We start from the raw sequence: 20,081 nt of genomic DNA, 5'->3' as shown, positions 1-20,081 counted from the left end.
CAGGACTGTAGTTCTTGCTTCTGCTGTCTGCCCTCTGGTGGATGAGGCCATCTCTGTTACTTTTGATTTCATGGCTCACTGATGGCTCGGACTCTTTTTCTAAATAGCCCATCTGTTTACTTCCCGGGACTGTGACTTCTCAAGGTCTCATCCTTGCCCCAGGGTCTCCAAATGAACAAGGAGTCCACTAGTGCTCCTGGCTAGTGCCCTGGAGAGGCCAAGGGGTCAGAATCCAAGAACGGAATCCCGAGGCCATGCTCTTCTCAGTTTTAAGTCTTGACAAAAGAAACCAAAAACAGGAACGTTCAGCTTCTTTTCTCCATGGTGGGGTGAAAGCCACACCCGAGTCCTCTAGCAGATGCCTGGGTTCTCTGCAGGCTTTCTCACAGCCCCCCTCATCCCAGCACTACTTGCTTTCACAGTAACTGATCCTTCACCGGCAAATCACGTGTCAGAGGTGGAGGCCAGGCCCGTTCCACGCTCTCTCCTCCAGCAAGAGGCCTGGGGATGTGAGGAGCCGCATGCAGCACCGGGGGTCCTTCCCCAGCCCGCAGCAGGATCTCTCCCAGTGTTCCCAGGTCTCTTGATGGGAATGGGGGGAGTTTATCAAATCTGAATTTGGGACTGGCTTTTGAGTTACACAGTTTGCTTGAAATTTTGAGAAATACCTTAATGGTCAAAGTTTGGGCAGCAAATAAGTAAATTTGTACTGTTCATTACCTTGAACTCCCAGCTACAAGGAGGTTAAACTGCTTCCCAGGTCCCCACAGGCTCTGTCTCCCGCCTGCCAGGAACATGTTGGAAGTGAGACAAGTGAAAGCCGTTGAGTAGCTCATAAATCCTTCGTTTCTGGGGTAGAACAATCCAGCAGCTTCATGCTGTGTGATTTGCTTCTTTGTGAGGCCTGGTGAAAAACACATGTATTCATTTTAATGTGACTTTATTTTGCAAGGACAAGGAGAATACCTCACTTTGAATAAATGGATTTATCTTTGTAGGTGGCTATTAAGCATATATAATAAAACTACACCATTATTGATGTCATATAAACTTATAAGGGAAATAAAGGGATGGAGAAAATTAGCCTTTGGTCCTTACTTGTACTGGCAGATAGCTCTTTCAGCATCCTTGTCTACCATTTCTGTCATCTGGGTCAGTTTCAGTTGGTTCGTTTTTCTCTTTATTATGGGATATATCTTCCTGCTTCTCACGCCTCATGATGCTTGTTGGATGCTAGGCATTGTCCACTTTACTGGGTTGGATACTGGGTATTTTGTATTCCTCTAAATATTCTGGAGCTTCGTCCTGGGTGGCAGAGTGATCCTTTCAGGTCTTGACTGTAGGACTAGTTAGGTGGCACTGGAACAGTGTACATGTGGGGTGTAGTTATTCTGTGTTCCCCGCCCCCCCCCAGAGTCCCACGAATCATGAGGCTTTGCAGCCTGGCTGGTGGGAACGGCCGTATCTGGATCCCGTGTGAGCACCGGGCGCTGACCCTCTGCTCTTCTGGATGGTTCCTTCTCCGGCCTGGAGTGGAGTGAATGGGCCCTGCTGACTGACTGAGGGGCTCTCGTACATCCTCTGAGTCCTCGCTCTAGAGCTCTCTCCTCTCAGGAGGTCCGACCTGCAGGCTTTGGCCACCTTAGTCTCCCCGGACCCTCAGCACCCTCTCCATAATTCGGGGAGTCTGGCAGCTCCCCTTGGGTCCCCTGCCAGCACCGCAGCCTGGAAACGCTCTCAAGGCAGTACGCTGGGCAGCCCTCAGGCTTACCTCGAGGTGCCCCCCTCTCAGGAATCACTGTTGTTCGTTGCCTGATGATCTCTGTCTTGCGAACTCTTGTTTCATATATTTTGTTCATTGTTTGGTTGTTTTGTGTGGGAGGGAAAATCCACTACCTGTTACTCCATCTTGGTTGTATGAGACTTTGTAATTATTAATTTTGTCTTCCCTATAGCACCGGAAAGCTTGATGCAGGCTTTGGAAGACTTAGATTATCTGGCAGCACTGGACAATGATGGAAACCTCTCTGAATTTGGAATCATCATGTCAGAGTTTCCTCTTGACCCACAGCTCGCCAAGTCTATCTTAGCATCCTGTGAATTTGACTGTGTAGATGAAATGCTAACAGTCGCTGCCATGGTAACAGGTATTCCTTCCACGGCTCTTTTGTACTGTGTATCTGCAGCAGGTATAGATTTAAATGAGATCCATTTGAAATGATAATGAAATATTTTAGTAGTTTGAAAATGTAAAGTTATAAGAATTGCCTTAATATGAAAAAATCTAAATAAAAACCCAGTGAATTTCTTAAAGCAGACAGGTGATAGCATACCGAGTTTGCTTTTGTTGAAGTGATCGGCACAGATCAAGAAAAGCGTGTCACGTGTGCGTGTTTTATTTCCTACCACCTCATTCATCTTGGTTTATAGGTTTTAATTGATTCTTTTACTGGCAGGACAAACCAAAGGCTATGCTGCATTAGGACCTGAGTTCTAATCCTGTCCCTGGACCAGGGGCTGTAATATTTACAAGCAGGGTGTCCGCTGTGCTGAGCAGACCTGAGAAAAGCTAACACACAGGAGTAAGAAGCACAAGATGACGGCTCACCCTACAGTTCTCTGATTTCTATGTAACCAGGATAGCATGTTATTCACAGAGTAAGACAGGAGCAGGGCTACAAACAGCAGGGAGCCCCCATCCGTTTCCCCCCCCCCCCCCCCCCCCGCCCCCGCAGCCTGTCGTGCTAAAGGGCTAAAGGGCACATCTCATTATTGCTGACCTTCTGCCCTTTTGCATCTTAAAGCTCCTAATTGCTTTTCGCATCTGCCCCGGGGAGCAGAGGAGGCCGCCTTGTCTTGCTGGAAGACGTTCTTACATCCTGAAGGAGATCACTTCACCCTCATCAACATTTACAAGGCCTACCAGGACGTGGCTCTGAATTCCACCAGCGAACGTAAGTGAACGCTTGGCCTTCTCACAAATCACCTCCCAATTCCACCTTTCCTTCCCCAGACGAAGCTGGGTTGTTATTCGTCCAACACCCTTTGTCTCCAGCCCCCTTGGTCATTTGAGTGGGATGGTGCTTGAGGCCCTCAGGCACCTGCAGGTGAGCGGTAGAGACACGCCTCCTGCGCCCACAGAGGGCAGGCCTGCATCCACGGACCGGCCCCCAGCCCGGCAGCCTTCAGAGCGAGCTCACTGGGGACGCAGGGACAGGGGACACAGACTTGCACAGCACGGCTCCTGTCCTCTCGGGTCCAGGGAGGAAGGAAAGGAACTGCCATCTCTAGGTGCCCACCGGCCAGAGCTGTGCTTTGTGCCTTTCATAACATGGCATGCTCACTACTGGCTGGAGAGAGAATATGGAGCGTTCAAAACAAAACAAACCCCAGCTCCAGGTGATAGTAATGAATAGGCTGATGAGCTGAGGGAGGCTGGACCCTGGCGGAGGAGGGGAGAGGGGCGGGTAGGGCGTCCAGGGGAGAAGAATGGCCTGGGGCAAAGCTGCGGCAGAAGTCCTGGGTACCTCTAAACCACGGTGGGTATGTTCCCATTCCCAGTGGTGAGGGAACGGAAAACTCCTCCACGTAAACTCCTGTGCTGGGCCTTAAAGACAGGAAGGGGGTCTCTAGGGGCAGACGGGGCAAAGCAGTGAGGCGGACACAGCCAGAGGGGAGCTCCCTTCCTACCAGGAGGATTATTCTCACCTCTGTTCTCCGCGATGCTGCTTTTACCTCCTTTGCTCCAGCAGATGGTGTGAAAAATGTTTAAAGTGAAAAGTATGACAGCAGCCAGAGCGGCAGAGCAGGGAGTTAGTTTTTCAAAGCTGAGCAGAAAAAGTTGTCAGTGGAGCCAGGAAGTACATGAGGGCCTTGGCATCTTTGGAGGGGAAGCTGGTGGTGGTCGTCGTTGGACCAACTGCAAGCACTCCTGTGGCTGCAGACGGGCCTGAGCGGACGGGAAGGACCAACGGAGGCCTGCAGCCCGCTCTGCCAAGGCCGCATGCGCTCGCAGGCCAAGGCGAAACTGGGTCCAGCTAATCACAGATGGCAAGAAAGAATAACTTCACGCTGATCCAGGGGACTGAATTTCGATACGAAACTTGCAGCTAGGGTAGGCGAGCTTAACCGTGACATCATTCATTCCCACATCAGCCTAGTAGTAATCCTTTTCTTATAATTAAGTAAAGTATGTGAGATACTTTCATGGATCAGAGGTATCTGTACTGTAAGCTTTTTCCCTCCCAGTTTGATTGAATGTCGTGGGCACGTACATCCTCGCCATACGCACACTGGACAAAATGTTGATCTTGAGACAGTCTCTTCTGCCCCTTACGAGCCAGATGAGGGAGGGTGATATATAGTATTGGTCAGCGCTAGGGACCTGCTCTTTACAGTTGGTGGGCTCGTGGAGTCCCCCACAGTCACTGCAGGTCCTGCCAGCCGGCACCCTCTCCCTTCCCAGCGGTGCCAGGGACAGCCACTCCCGCGGCCACCGAGGTCCCCGTCCTTGCTGCCTCCCTCGCACTCACTCGTGACAACCTTGTTAGGAGAGGACACAGGGACGCAGAGGCAGAGCGCCTTCCCGCCTGGGCTCTCTCAGTTATGACAAGTCATTTCTAAATAGCTTTTATTTGTTCCTTCCTAGACTGTGTTGAAAAGTGGTGTCACGATTACTTCCTCAACTGCTCTGCACTCAGGATGGCAGATGTAATCCGAGCCGAACTCTTAGAAATCATCAAGCGAATCGAGCTTCCTTACACAGAACCTGCTTTTGGCTCAAAGGAAAACACTCTGAACATAAGGAAGGCTCTTCTGTCTGGTTATTTTATGCAGGTAAGAATGGATCAGGCCACCTGTAGTGTGCTCTTAACAAAATTTCACATGTTGAGGACATCCTGTCAGAAACCTCCCACTTAGGATGATTACTGTATTGATGTTAACTTTGAAATAAAACTAAAAACCCTTATATGTTACTAAAGATTTAGTACTTAAATATACTTCCCCGCAGGGGAACGGAGGACTCAGCTAGAATGTTCTGTCAGGAAGACCTTTCCCATCGTGGAGGAACTGTTACAGCACTCTTTGGCTGAACGTATAGTCCCTCATCTCACCTGTTTGCTCCCATGTACCTGGTGACGTAATGCCCAACAAGAAGTAAAGGCGACAGCCCATTTGTTTCTTTCCCGGCGTGGAGGTTGACTAACGTAGCGCCTCTAAACTAAAGCAAGTTACAGAATTAGTATGCACCACCTAAACTCTAAAGCACCCTTAATGGAGAAAAAGGACATTTTAGCATGGATTTCCTCATCTGTATGGAAGAAGTAAGGTTACCTGCATCACAGGGTTATCCTGAGGATTAAAGGAGCTAAAACGTCAAGTGTAAAGCACTGCACACTTGCGAGCGTGGTCCATCATGCGACAGGGAACGTGCTAGCTTTATTTCTTGACCAAAACATTCACCTTTGTAGCTGCACTATTTTGGCATGCTGCCCTGAAATTGATAAAATTAGTTAACATCCTTATTATCATCACTGGCTCCGAGTTTTGGGCAAAACATGTTTATGTCTTATTTTCTGTAGCTGAAACTAGAAAACATGGGCGGCAAATCTGTAGTTTTAACGATTCTGTGTGAAGTATTTTGGAATTTTTAAAACAAAATATTTTTGTGTATCGATCTCCATATTAATACAAAATCCTTTTTTCTATAAAACGCTGCCTTTTAGATTGCTCGGGACGTCGATGGGTCAGGTAATTACTTAATGCTGACGCACAAGCAAGTCGCACAGCTGCATCCCCTTTCTTGTTACTCTGTCACCAAGAAGATGCCAGAGTGGGTTCTCTTCCATAAGTTCAGCATATCTGACAACAACTACATCAGGATCGCCTCAGAAATCTCTCCTGAACTGTAAGTTTAACGGAGGAAAAGGGGGTTTCTTTGAATTCATACATGAAAAGCAAATGACAAATTTGGTTTTTCTTACATTTTCAATATAAGTTTATACTGCTACCAATCTAAATTATGTTGAGAGTACCTACTAAAGGCAGGTCTCTGTAGATGACTAAGAAATACTCACGCCTCTGAGATTACAGCATAAAGAGAGAACACGGTATAGAAATGTACAGCAAAGCACGATGCGCCTTAAGAGGAACAGGGCCAGCAGGTGCAGACCTTGAGCATAGCAACCTCTCAAAACAGGCCACTGAGACTGGAGCAAGTGGGGAAGAGAAGGGGTGGAGGCCAGGTTGAAGACAGGCAGGTAGCAGAGGTGTAGGGTATGGGCCACATAAAGAGTTTGGAGTTGATCCTAAGTGCAGTACAAAGCAATTGGAGACTCCGTTTTAAGCAAGGGTAACCTCTTCTCCGTATATCTTAAAGATCCCTCTGGCTGCTAAGTGAATGGCTATAGGGACAGCAGTGAGAATGGAGACTAGCCTCAGAGGCTGCTGCAGATGCCGGACCCACTGTGAAGGTACCACTACCACTTGGGCAGTGTGATGTTCTAGGCAGGAACCAGGAGTAACTACAGGTGTGTCCAGCTTCAGCAAATGGACATGGTATAGTATGAGATGCAGATACTCCCTCTTATGCACCCAGAGTTCTCCCAAGCATCTGATCTGACCTGTCGCAAAACTGTGATGGGCCTTGGGGGAAGTACCCGTTCCCCCCGGTGATGAGAGTGGGGGTGTCACTTCCGCTGTGTGGCATGACCCTAGAGGACCCAACTTATCCTAGAAATGCAATTGGATTGTTTCCATGTAAACCACAGAAAGTATTCATTCTACAAAGGCCAAGCCACTGAGAAGTTCACACTAATCAAAATTCTACAAGCAGATTCTCCAGGCCTGGGAAGTGTCCACTCATGTTTGGTACGTCTCACCAAAAATAATAATATTTTGTTTTAAACAGATTTATGCAATTGGCACCACAATACTATTTCAGTAATCTGCCTCCTAGTGAAAGTAAGGATATTCTACAGCAAGTGATGGATCACCTATCACCCATTTCAACAATGAAAAAGGAACAGAAAATGTGTGAGAAGTGCCCTGAAACTACTGAACAAAGATGCACTATACAGTGACTCTCAAGAACCTTCTACACAAAACCTGATGTGCAATAAATATCCCAAAGGCAGCCCAACAGCTGGTCCACTGGAGTGACGTGCAGACATGACGTGAAGATGGATGTCATACCCTGCAAAGGATAGTCTTGAAAAGAATAAAACTTTTTGCATATTATTTAACAACTAAAAATAGAAGTTTTTATTGAATTACTACTCCATGTTTTTCTTCTTATTGGAAAAGTTTTTAATCAACCATTCTTAATTTGACCAAAATCTTAAAAAGCAAAGGTATTTTGTAAATGTGTCACAGACACGGGTGACAGAACCCTACTTTTTGTAGAGGACCTTAATCTGAATAAAGTCATGAGTTTTTCAGTAAATCTCCACTAAGTCTTCTGGTAATTTTTACAAAAACAAGCCCACCACTGTCCATGGGAAATGGGTTAGACAGATAGATATTCCTTCAGTTTATCCATGATTTCATTCATTTTGTCGCTTGGAATTAACATCACAGTTCGCAGGGGCTTCATTGGTACATCATCAAAGGACCATTGGCCTCCCAGACACGTGTCGCTCTCCTCCTGCACTGAGTAGTTGAACTTCAGGATTGCCTTCTAAACCAAAGAACCATAAATTTAAAGTTCAGACAAGCTAAAGGCAAAACTCACTTAATTGATAACAAAAAATACTACGTTTGGCATATGTAATAAGACTGACAGCTAAAGGAAGCAAAACACAGAATCAAGGAAGCTCAAATGGGACAGTCAGGCAGACGTTATAAAACACTCACCAAATAGATTTCTAACTTACATGAGGAGTATGGATAGAAGTGTTCCATTTCTAAGAGGGGAACAAGCAGCTAAGTAATAGTAACACTACTACTGTTTACAATTCTGAAGTCGCTCATATTCATGATCTCATTTGATTCTCAAAATAATCTCATGATACACAAGTGAAATTAAGACTCATAAAATTTGACAGTTAATGAGAAGAATCATCTTTAAATGCTGGTCTTACCCACTGTCCCAGCTGCTTCCTCAGCATAAAGCTGTTGTGTGAAGACAGGCAGGTGCGCGTAACCAGCCCATCTTAAAACACCCGTTACATACGTCCCTGACATGGTCTGCCTGCAGTGCTGAGGCACACATTTTTAAAAATTTAATTTTCACTTATTTACTTCCCGAAAAACAAGGGCAGAGCGGAATGTATAGTGCTTTAGTCTTTAGTGGACACCTTAAAATAAGTGATATCATCCAATCCAGGAAAATATGTCCTCCTCAGAGATGTATTTAACATTTTTGAGAGGAAGGCAGCATAAGAAAGTAACATGCTCTGCTATCTGGTTGTCCGTCACAGCACAAGCTTTTACAGGGAGAAAGTGCTAGAAATCCCACCAATGGGGTGGCCTCCAGGACTAAGGGCACAGGGCGGCACATGAGCCAGCACCGGGAGAGCAGGGTCCACCCCGTCCTCCACACCGACCAGATAGTGGCTCCAAGCTCCCTTGGACTCAACGTCCCCCATCTGTGCACACAGGCTGATGTTCACCTCCCAGAGCGGTTTGAGAATAAAGATCTCACAGTAAGCATGTCGTCAGCATGGTAATCACCTCCTCCCCACTCTCACTGTGTTACTAGCTCCTAGCTGCTGTAGATACAGAAGTTTAAAAACAGAAGGACTTTGACATAAAATGGGAGAGCAATAAATCCTGATTATTATCAAGAAAATCCTTATTTACATCTAAACAAAGAGATGGAACACGATGGGCTTACCTCATAGAAAAATTCTTCTTCTGCATTTGCAAACATTAACTCATCTTTCTTTTGGCTGCTCAATTTCTTTTTGGAATTGCTTTTTCCTGCTTCCACAAACGTCTTGCTAATCAGAAGGTAGAAGGAACACTTCCCACATGGCTTGTTAGTTTTGTGCGCCTCTGCTAGTTCTTTCCTACGAGGCATACACACACACAAGGTTTGGCTGATGGGTGAGGTGAGATCCATCAACAAAGCAGAACACAGAGAAAACCGGTGAGGCCTCTTCTCTGGGTTCTGCTGGGACGCAGGCTTAACGGACAGACATTAGATCTGGATGCTTCTAAAGCAGTGAGTTTTCTTTATGTATCCAGGTGCACATTCAATTGATTGTGGCAGCGCCTTTTATAATAAATGGTACGATGACTCTCAGATTATGCTCTGAGCTGTGGATACACAGCAACTAACAGAGGAATCTCAAGTTCACACATCACTGCTCTGTTAAAAATACCTAAGAATCTGGATTTTCTAAAACAACAAACATTTAACTGAAGCACACAAAGGCACACGGCCATGACCAATGCCATTACAGCATATGACCACTACAATCTCCAATCACCACATCTGGGACTCATTTCTGACCTCCTGCAGGAACGGCCAGACAGATGCCTCAAACTACCACAGTCAATGAGATAGCAATGAAGCCTTTAATTCTTTTCTTCCTTTCTTTAAATCATACAATAACCCTGTGCATCTGACTAAACAAAAATGTAAAGAAACTCAGAACAACCCTCTGCAGCTTTCTTCAATAGAGGATCAGGAGAAAGCAGATCACGCTCTCCTGAAACCAAACAGACATGAGCTCCAGCTGATCAGAAAAAAGACAACGCAAAACAAAACACGCTTAGGCCCCAGAAGTACAATGTGAGTATCAGCTGAGGGTATGAGAGTAAAACTAAAAAGCGATGCGTCTCTGAAGGAAAAATGGGAAACCGAAAGGCCTTCAGACTGTAGTTACATTCGCACCAACTATTTCCAGGGAGATCACAAAGAAGTGCTGTGACCTCTGAGAAATAATATTCCGTAAAGCCTGGGGGCCTGCCTGTAGTTTTATCCTCCTCTATTTCAAAGCACGGGCGATGCCAATTCTTAGCCCTTCTTACATTTAAAATATTCTTGTAAACTTAAAACTCCTGAATTAAAAAACAAAATAACAAACCCTGAGAAGCCAGAGATGCAGTATCAGGACCATGGTTGCATTAGTCATAAAATATCCCAGTGGAATTTAGGAGTTGTACTGTTTGTTATTGTTGTAATTATTCAATATTTTATTTGTGTTACAGAAATCTATCTGTGAAGAGGGTTAAAAGCTTTAGTCAAATGGAGATAAAAAGTCTATATGAAACTCAACAATTTTTATACCATTTAAATCTCTAAGATTATTAAGCCTACTATCACAATATTCCTAAGTAATTAAAACTCTTTTAAAAAGCCAATTATTAATAATGCATGCATCTCACAGGCACTCTCATCACTCATGCTTAAACCAAGGGCAGATCTCTTTCTATACCAAAACATGCCATTTGAAGCACATTTCTGAATCCACTTGGGGAAAGAACTACCGTTCAAAGGCATCTTCCAAAGTGTCTTACTGAAGCTGTTGGTGCATGGGCAGCGCTATCTGTGCAGGAATGTTAATGAATCTTTCACTCAGCAGAAAGCCCACAGGCCTGGTGGCGTCATTGAAAAGCTTGTCCAGCTGTTCAACCATACTCTTTTCACAGTTCTTCTCGCAGAGGCGTAAAATAAACTCTTTAATTTGTTCAGCAAACGGGGTACCCTAGAAAGCAAAGAGAAGGCTCACTTTTTATTACAGGCCATCACTTACAGGAGAAAACTCCAAAGTGAGAGCTATCACTTTTTATCTTACAGGTAAGGGCAGTTTTCTGCCAAAACCTTTAAAACCTTATATGTCCTCAGTGTTGATTGCTTAAGTATTTCTCTCAAGTAACTACACCTGGTTATTTACCATCCCATAATCAAGGGTCAGAGAAGGTTATACTAACACTCAGACATGCTGGGATGGAAATTCTAATCCATCTCATAAAGACAAATGGAAGTAACTGGAAAAGTTCAATTAAAAATTACGATAGGGCTTCCCTGGTGGCGCAGTGGTTGAGAGTCCGCCTGCCGATGCAGGGGACACGGGTTCGTGCCCCGGTCCGGGAAGATCCCACATGCCGTGGAGCGGCTGGGCCCGTGAGCCATGGCCGCTGAGCCTGCGCGTCCGGAGCCTGTGCTCCGCAACGGGAGAGGCCACAACAAACAGTGAGAGGCCCGCGTACCGCAAAAAAAAAAGAAAAAAAAAGAAAAAAAAAATTACGATAAAGTATAGCCTGCATCTTATTCTAAGGAGGGGAAGCTGCTGGTTGTTTATTAGAACTCATCAATGAGTCAATAAAAAGTAATGAATGAAAATACAGATGAATGTCAGTAAGTGTCCTCAACTTCAGAAATCAAAACAGCTGCAGAGACAGCAAAACAGCTCCTGTGTCAACACCAACATCAGGACACCCATTCCTGAAAAGCCAGGTGACGATTCTCTATACCACAGGCAGTAAATGACTTTAACTGGGTACAGAGTATTCAAAGGAAAACAAAAACACCTTCATACTGAAAAAAGGATTACAATAAGATTTCACAAGAGCACACATATTTATAGTTAATATCATGGTCTGATATAAAGAATACTTTTATCATGCATTAAATAAAATTAACTCCTGAGGGTTTGGCCTAAGGAATAACCATTCTGATGCCAGTCAGGGAAACCCACCTTCCTTTCAGTTAAATTTAAAAGGCTTATGAAGCCAAAAATCCCATCTTCATCCGCATCATCATCGCTGTCTTCTGAAACATCCGTTTGCTATTTTAAAAAGAAAAAAAAATTATATTTGGTTGGAAAGAAGTGCAACACCAAGTCTTGGAATCCAGGCCTCGTTTATCTTTCCACTTTTCAAACGATAACTTTGTTTTACTGTCATCACCTCAGAAAAGCACCGTGGGCTAAAATTGTGTGGTCTTGTTCACAACATTCTGGATGATCTTCTGCTCTAAATTTCTTTTTACTAGACTCTTAAGACATTTTTCTTAATGTCTTATAAATGCAGAACAGATAAGACCTCATGAAGGAAACCATTTTAGTCTGTTTTCTAAGCGGTCTGGCTGGAGCTAGCCCAGTCTTGTTTCTCTGTGGGTCCACCACACTGTCTCACCTAAAACGCATGCTTCCTGACCACCGGCCGGTCCCCACCACTGGGGAAGGGGAGCAATGCCTCCGTGTGCACGGGTAGGAGAGAAGAAAACGAGGGCAAGAGAGGAAATGAGGAATCGAGAAAACAGAACTAAGAGTGAGATGCCTGACTCCACCTTGAACTTCCTGGCTCAGCTGTAGTCGACTCGACACATAGTCCACATTTTCTTTTACCTGTTGCTTGTTTTCTCGTCCCAGCTGTAAACTCCTCTGGCAGCATCCCCGGCCCCCAGCACAGAGCCAGGCCAGACTAAGTCCTTGGGGAACAAGCGCTGAATGAATGAAATAAAATGAGACTGCTGCTCTTCCACCGAAGGACAGCAGGGACCCAGGATGGCCTGTCTGTCCCTGAACTTGTTCTGTGCGAAGCGGCACCAGCACCACGGGCTCAGCCAGGTGCGGTCGGCAGCGCCAGAGCGCCCCCCGGTGGCCGGGGCCTCAGGGCAGGAACAGAGAGCGGAGCGGAGCCTGCCCGTGGGGCGGAAATCGAAGCCGACAGAGCTGCGGGAGGGGCCTGGGCTCCCCGGAGGCCGGCGAGGGAGAACGCGGCTCCCGGATCCAAGCTGACGGTGCCACGGAGGGGGCCTCAGGCGAAGGGGCAACCAGGCTTCACAGCAGAACACTTCCACTGAAGCTGGCGGTGCGGGAACACGAAGGGGGGCGGCTGCGGCGAGTCCCCGAAGGCCTGGGTCACCGGCAGAGCGGCTGCCAGACGCGGGAGAGAGGCCTCGAGCTCAGCAACGCAGCAGGGCGCCGAGGCAGCTCAGGAGAGACTGACGCAGTCCCGGCGAGAGGACCAAGGGCACGTCGGCTCTTGGAGGAGAGGGGAGAGGAGCGCAGAAGAACGTACTGCGTGAAGCCGCCCTGGTCCTCCGAGAGCAGCACGGCAGCTCCCGTGCACGTCAGAGGACCCCCGGCCACCGTGGCAAAACTTGCGTGGTGCCGACGGACGGAAAGCCGGGGCAGGAAGAAGGCCCCCCAGTGTGAAGCCCTGAGACTCCCAAACCCCCCGTCGATGAAAAGCAACGAGCACCCAGGAACCCACTCGGCCTTCCTCCCCCTGGACATGCCGCCAGGCGCGCCCCGCCGGCTGCCGCTGCTCCGTGGCGCGGGCCCCGCCCCCGTCTCCCCCACCACCGCCCGCCGCCCCCGTCTCCCCCACCACCGCCCGCCGCCCCCGTCTCCCCCACCACCACCACCACCACCCGCCGCCCCGCCCCGGCCTGGCCCGAGGCCTGCCCCTCCCAGCCCACTCCTTCCCTCTCCCGGGACTCTTCACTCAACACCATTCTTCGTGGCAGCCGAGTTCTGAGCAACCCGCTGCACGACACCCGGGCCTTGAGACTCCAGCCTCGCGCCAGCCACGCACACGCAGTCCCCAGCCCACCTCCCCTTCCCTCGGAATCGCCTTCTCTAGAAGAGTCCAAATCCCCCCAGTTCCAAAGCCTCCAGAGAAGGCTCTGGCAGTCCCTGTCCTAGGAACAAGAAGCCTGGGTCCCTGGGACACCGCAGGTGTCTCTGTGGAAGCCAAGGAAGCCATAATTGTAATTTAGACTTATTTGTGTAATTATCCGATGAAAGGCTGAATCCCCCGACTAGAGAATAAGCTTTTTCAAAAATAAAAGCAACTGCTTCTCATCGGTATGCATCAGGTCTCGGGACACTGATCAGCTAGAGCTCACGTGTGTCTGATCACAGAGCAGGCAGCTGCTTCTCCCCACACGCTAATAAAGGGATGCTACCGAGGTGTCACCCTCTCATCTTCCTGACGTTGTGTGCTACAGGTTCTGAATGTTGGCAGCAGGTCTGAAAAGCGTCTGTTGTATTTAGTAATGAAGATGTTGGTGACCCCATCAGTTTCAGGACATCGGGAGAGTGTTGGGGGTAAAAGCCAGATTAAGGTGTTTAGGAGAGGAGGTGGAAATCAAATGCAAAATATCTTTCAAGAATTTTGGCTTTGAAAACCAAGTGAGATGGGTGAAGGTGAGGTCGTTTGAGTGGATGGAACCTTAGACCGAGGTGGAGTTGTTTATTTTGCTTTTTTACAATAAGCTAGACGATAGGTGCTGGGAATAGAAAAAAAGACTTCAACGGGGACAGTTACGCATACAGAGTACAAGCCGTGCGCCAGATGCTGTTCTAAGCATCTTCTCTTGTTCACCACCCCCCCACACCTACGAAGCAGGCACCATCCTCATCGTCAGAGATGCCCGCGGAGAAAGATGAAGGTCACCGTGCAGACTGCATTTTCCACAGAAGGCTGAAGCGATTTTTCCTATCCCACATTCTCTTCTGACAAAGGGACCTAGACACTCCTCCCACTGAGGGGGGGCGATCCACGTGCCCTCCCCTTGGATCTGCACAGGCCATCACGTCTGCTGATCAAATGAATGGTGGAAATCACCTGGTAACATAAGATGCTCTGCACTTCTGCCTGGCTCTCTTGGGTAGGGAGGCCCACACTACAGAGACTGAGGCCCATGGTTCCAGCTGGGCTCCCAACAGAGACACAGGAGTGAACCATCTTGCAAGGAAATCCACCAGCCCCGCGCTGAGCCTCTGCAGCTAATGTGCCCGGAGCGAATACGAGCTGTCCTCACTGAGCTCTGTCCAAAGTACAGAGTCATGGGCCAGAGTACTGTTGCTGTCCTGACTCGAAGCTGCAGGGCAGTCTGTCAGGCAGCAGAAGAAACGTAGAGCCAGCGGAGAGTACACGCAGAGGCGGGATTCGTCTCAGGCCTGCACCCTCCTCCTCCAAGTGCCAGCCCCTGCTTTGCATGACACCACTCGAGGCTTTCCCCCTTTTCCCTCTCCTGTCACTCCTGAGTCTCCTTGGCAGGTTCTGCCACTTAGCTCATCCCCCCAACTAACGCTGTTATGACCAGACTCTGTCCCTGCCCTCCCTGGACAACTTCAACTACTCCCACAACTTCAGTGACCATTTATGTGCTGAAAATGCCCCAGTCTCCAGCTGTTGCGCAACATCTCACTTGCATGTATCACAGGCGAATCAAACGCAAAATGTACAAATCCAAGCTCGTGTTCCCCTCTTAACCTGATCCTCCTCCATGCTTGCTACCTTGGTTCTCCAGCCAGACACTAGGGTATCATCCTCAACTCCTTTTCCACTCACTCTCAGACCCAACCATTCATTAAGCCCCGTCGTATTTCACCTCCCCAATATCTTCTGAATCAGCCCACTTCTCTCCCTATCCGCTGCCACAACCTAGATCACTGCATTTAATAACCCTGAATTGCTGAGATGGCCTTCTAACCAGTAATACTTTCCAATTTGAGTTTCTGGCCTACTTGCTATAAAACAAGAGGAACTTAGGATAAAGAACTAATTTAATCAGAATAAACACAACTGTCCTGCTTACCTTAATCACACTCCCAATATGGTTCTGTTGAATCAAGAGATCTGTTAGTTCTGCAGTGTTCACAGGAGCTTTTAGGAAAAGCTAAGAGGAGAAAAAAAATATATTTTAAATTAAAACCAAAGTATGGGACTTCCCTGGTGGCAGAGTGGTTACGAATCCACCTGCCAATGCAGGGGACATGGGTTTCCAGCCCTGGTCCGGAAAGATCCCACATGCCACGGAGCAGCTAAGCCTGTGTGCCACAACTACTGAGCCTGCGAGCCACAACTACTGAGCCCGTGTGCAACAACTACTGAGCTCGAGATCCACAACTACTGAAGCCTGCACGCCTAGAGCCCGCTCTCCTCAACGAGAAGCCACCGCAATGAGAAGCCTGCACACTGCAACGAAGAGTAGCCCCACTCGCCGCAACTAGAGAAAGCCTGCACGCAGCAACAAAGACCCAATGCAGCCAAAACTAAATAAATAAATAAAAATAAATCTATTAAAAAAAAACCTAAAAAAAATAAAACCAAAGTATGATTTCTAATAAAACTTCTAATTTCCATATTCAAATAAAAATAATGAAATTTCAATGATTTGACCAGGAAGATGACCCAGAAAAGCAATCCCAAGAGGAAAGAAAAGCCGGAGCAAATCAAAGCAGTCAAGGAACAGAAATTTGAGACGAGGCAGAGCCGGTGGTAATACAGGGGGTCTTGGGGAGAGGAGCGGACAGGGAGGAGAAGAGAGGGGAGGAGGGTGGACTGGACACCGGAGGCTCTGAAGGGTGGCGAACCAAAGCCATCTTATGTGGAGTAAAGGAATACGGAGAAGCAGCAAGCCTGCTGCTTGTGGCACCAGATGGTGGAATCAGTGACAGGGCCATTATGTGAGAATTCCTTTAACCCCACAAAGCTTAGAAATGAATTAGAGAAAAACAGAATAGCTCAAGTAATTAAAATATGAAAGGGAGAGTATTTTAGAACACAGAATACTTAAATATTTTAATCAAAGGAAGGGGTCTGGGAGCAGAGGCACAAATAGGGGAGTTAGCCCTGGAAAAGAAAACAATTCTTCCTTCCAGGCAAAGTGGAGAGGGTAGGAATGGGAATTCTAAAATAGAAAAAATGAAATCTGACAGAACTTATATCGAATGGCCTGGAATTTCTTAGAAGAGCAAATCCGTGTGTAATGAATAAAAGACAATACCTGCTGCAGTAATTTCTTAATTCCGTCGTAATCGTTATCTGAGATAGAATAAGCTTCGAATTCAATGTTCACTTCCTGTAAATGACACACAAAATAGGTCATCATACGTAACTCACTAAGATAATTCAGGCATTATTTTCCTCCCCACCTCATTCTTTTTGGCTCTATCTCCATCTATGGAACATGCCAGAAAAAGGACAAGAAGAAGAAAATGTTACCAAAAGAACTATAACTGCCTAGGCTTCAAAACAAGCAAACATTGCCAAGACTGCCATCTGCACAGATGACAAAGCACCTTCATACCATCTCCTCATTTGAAACAAAAGCCTGAGAAGAACAACGCATTCAGAGTGACCTAGCTTTGATGTTGAGAAAGTCTGTTCTGGATAAAGCAAATGAGAAATTATTATTTACCTGACTGCAGTAAGAGTGAGCAAAGAACAAAATCACTTCAAAAGTCCTTGGCATTGCCTAGAGCTTGATTCAGCCCATGGATTTGAGGCCACGCTTCATTCACTGGGCAAGAATTTACTGAGTACCCCTCTGTACCAAGCACTGTGCCAGGCACTCAAGATGAAAAGGTGAGCAAAGTAGACATGAATGATCATGCCCTCCTGGAGCTTATGGTTTAGTGGGAATACCGACATTAAGGAAATAGTCATGGAAATAAATATAGGCTTACAACTATGCATGCTATAAAACACAGGTGAACGGCGCTATAACAGCTTAAGAAATAGGAGGTTGGAAATTCAGGAAAGGCTTCCCTTAGAAGAGAGACACTTGAGCTGGGAACCTAGGACCAGTAAAGAGAGTTCCTGGCACAGCACAGACGAAGGCCCTGAGGCAGAAGGAAATATGGTGAGTACAAGTAACTGAAAGGTGTGTGTAGCGAGGCTCCCTGATCTATCTCTGTAAAACAACAATAACAGACTCTAAGACGCAATGCCACTGAAATATTCCATAAATAAATGTAAGGATTACTTCACTCCAAAAAAAAAAAACCTAAAGGCTTTTAAGTGCTAAATAAGATCAGTCCTTGAGGATCCTAAATCATGTATTATTAGTATTACTATTATTGCTGGAGGGTAAATTCTCACAAGCAGAATTACTGAATCAGAGGATTTATACACATTTTAAAGTTCTGATGTTGTCAAATGGCCCTCCAAAAAGGGTGCATCAATTTATAGTCCCACCAGCAGTATATGTAACTGCCTATTTTCTTACACTATCATCAGTGATGGTTACTACACAAATTTCCAACCACTGGCAAACTGATAGATTATCCATGTTAACGCAAGAAGCGCTGAGTTCTATAACCCGAAGTTAGCAAAAGCCAGTTAAAGATCTAAATAAAAAACGGTGAGACCTCATTTAAGGCAAGGGGTCAAAGTAAAGAGCTGCTTTGTAAGGGAAAGCTCTGTTCCACGGAAAATATATTATATACCCACACCACAATCACAGCACTAATCCTGCACCCATGCTTGCCCTGCTCATGTTTATCTCTGACTTTATTCCCCCATCACCCTCTTCCTTATTCTGATCCCGCCATATTAGCTGTCTCTCTGTCCAATAACCATGAGGACTTTGGATTTTCATACAAATGAAATGGGAAGCCATTGGAGCGGTCAGAGCAGGGAAGTGAGAACAGATCTACATTTTTTCTTTTTGGCCGCGCAGTGCGGCACGCAGGATCTTAGTTCCCAGACCAGGGATCAAACCCATGCCCCCTGCAATGGAAGCGCGAGGAATCTTAACCACTGCACAGCCAGGGAAGTCCGTAGACCTACATTTTTAAAAGATCTTTCTGCTGTGGGTGGAGGAGAGATTGTAGGGGAACAAGAACGGGAAAAGGCATGCCAGTTAAAAGTTACTACAGAAGTCCAGGCAAGAGATGGTGGAAGGGTGGACTTTGACCGTTGCAGAATCACTGATGAGAAACGTCTGGATACTGAAGGTAAAGCCAACAGAATTTACTGATGCGGGATGAGGAAAAGGGAGGAATTACAGTTAACTTTCGGGTTTTGGATTTGAGCAGCTGGTGAATTTGGCAACCATTTACGTAAGCAGATACGTTCGAGGGTCCCTGAGAGAAAGAACCAGGAATGGCTTTCTTGACATAAGAGAGTCCTAGCTCCTCCTCAAATGATATCCGTAATATCTGAGTTCTGCAGGAACTAAGGCCCCCACCCAGGTGGAGGACCCAATGATGATGCTGACCCTCCAGACTTCAATCAGCTAAAGCTTGGACTCCTTGACCTTTGCCCCAATTTTATGCTGAATTCGCCTCTGCTCAAGCCCCCTCATGAATATGCACGTACCCTTAGCTTAAAACAGCAGCGCTACTCTTTGGGGGAGACACTGCTTGGGGAAAGACCCCCGGTGTTCTCCTTACTTCTGCTGCAAGTAAGAAATCCTTCCTCCTTCTAATCTGCAGCTTGGTTGTGCTTACTGGCTCGATCACCCACCAAGAGGTGAACCCAGTTTTCAGGTAACATTTAGAGAAATGGCAAAGATTAGGATCAGGGGCATAAATTACCAACTCTGCCCGGCGGGTGTTAAGTTCAGGGCTACCTATTAGCCATTCCGGGGTCTTCAGGACCTTTCCGTCCTAATTATTCATTCAACAAGTGTTAACTACCTCTAATGCCAGGCTCTACGGTAGGAGCCAGTTCTAGCAGAACATATCACCAGGACTTGGTCTGAGGGGCAGAAAAGACAGCTTAGTTGAGATCTGACCAAGGAAGGGAAAACACCGCAGGAAAAACGCAGCGCGCAGAGAGGAGAAGGAGGCTGGCCTTCGAGAAACGGGAAGGCGGCCGCCATGAGGGAGGCAGGCACCGCGAACCCGGCGGGGAGCTGCGCGGGGAGGGCAGAGGATGAACTCGGGGCCCCCGGCGGCCCAGAAGGATTTGGGGCTTTAGCCTGAGAACTAAAAAAGGCCACCGAGAACGGTGCCGTTGCGGCGGTGGGAGGGCCCACGCACCCGGCCGGGACAGGACTTATAAAAATAACTTTCTGTGGCTGCAATATGTAAAAGACCGAAGTGGAACCTGAGTGAGAACCTTTTCTCACCTCCAGTTTCTGCTTAAGGACCCTCAGGTACGGGGAAGTCGCTACTCCAAGCAGCTCACACACTCACATGGCTTTGGTTGTTGGAAAGTTTTTTCCCAGACATAAGCCAAACCGGGGTCGCGCGTGTTTCTCACCTCATTGACGACCTCGTCGTCTTCATCCTCCTCTTCGTCGCTGTCTTCATTGTCTTCGTCCTCATCCTCGAGTTCATCATCCTCGTCCTCATCGCGCGGAACCGAAAACCCGCCGTCCAAGGCACGCCGCTTGGGCCTGGACGCCATGCTGCCGGCCCCACTGCGCCTGCGCAACTTCC

General features: G+C 47.2%; 2 protein-coding genes across 3 annotated transcripts in view; one reads left to right on the top strand and one right to left on the bottom strand.

Moving 5' to 3' along the window:
* Positions 1-7,450, top strand: part of DHX32 (DEAH-box helicase 32 (putative)) — a 52,585-nt gene extending 45,135 nt beyond the window's left edge. For both annotated transcript variants that reach the window (XM_060126581.1, XM_060126582.1), the window contains 5 exons: positions 1,956-2,147; positions 2,805-2,954; positions 4,649-4,836; positions 5,727-5,908; positions 6,911-7,450. In XM_060126581.1, the coding sequence (XP_059982564.1) occupies positions 1,956-2,147; positions 2,805-2,954; positions 4,649-4,836; positions 5,727-5,908; positions 6,911-7,082 (884 nt within the window). In that variant the 3' untranslated portion in view covers positions 7,083-7,450. The remainder of the gene's footprint in view (positions 1-1,955; positions 2,148-2,804; positions 2,955-4,648; positions 4,837-5,726; positions 5,909-6,910) is intronic.
* BCCIP (BRCA2 and CDKN1A interacting protein) lies at positions 7,237-20,080 on the bottom strand. Its single transcript, XM_060126593.1, has 7 exons — positions 19,903-20,080; positions 16,697-16,771; positions 15,506-15,586; positions 11,649-11,738; positions 10,468-10,655; positions 8,837-9,011; positions 7,237-7,678 (listed from the first exon to the last, which is right to left on the bottom strand). The coding sequence occupies exons 1-7, from the start codon at positions 20,047-20,049 to the stop codon at positions 7,508-7,510; spliced, it is 927 nt and encodes a 308-aa protein (XP_059982576.1). The 5' UTR covers positions 20,050-20,080; the 3' UTR covers positions 7,237-7,507.
* Position 20,081: the final 1 nt, after the last annotated feature.

Source organism: Lagenorhynchus albirostris, chromosome 16, assembly GCF_949774975.1.
Source record: "Lagenorhynchus albirostris chromosome 16, mLagAlb1.1, whole genome shotgun sequence".
NCBI classification, from domain to species: domain Eukaryota; kingdom Metazoa; phylum Chordata; class Mammalia; order Artiodactyla; family Delphinidae; genus Lagenorhynchus; species Lagenorhynchus albirostris.
The sequence above is the reverse complement of the archived record's forward strand: the minus strand, read 5'-3'. Positions and strand labels throughout refer to the sequence as shown.

Bases quoted from the DNA above. Each gene is read 5' to 3' on its own strand.
- BCCIP (XM_060126593.1), bottom strand. From the start codon at position 20,049: ATGGCGTCCAGGCCCAAGCGGCGTGCCTTGGACGGCGGGTTTTCGGTT. The intron at 16,772-19,902 runs GTGAGAAACACG...TGTCATTTACAG, and splicing joins ACGACGAGGTCGTCAATGAG to GAAGTGAACATTGAATTCGA. The intron at 9,012-10,467 runs GTAAGACACTTT...TATGCCTCGTAG, and splicing joins CCCATGCACCAACAGCTTCA to GAAAGAACTAGCAGAGGCGC.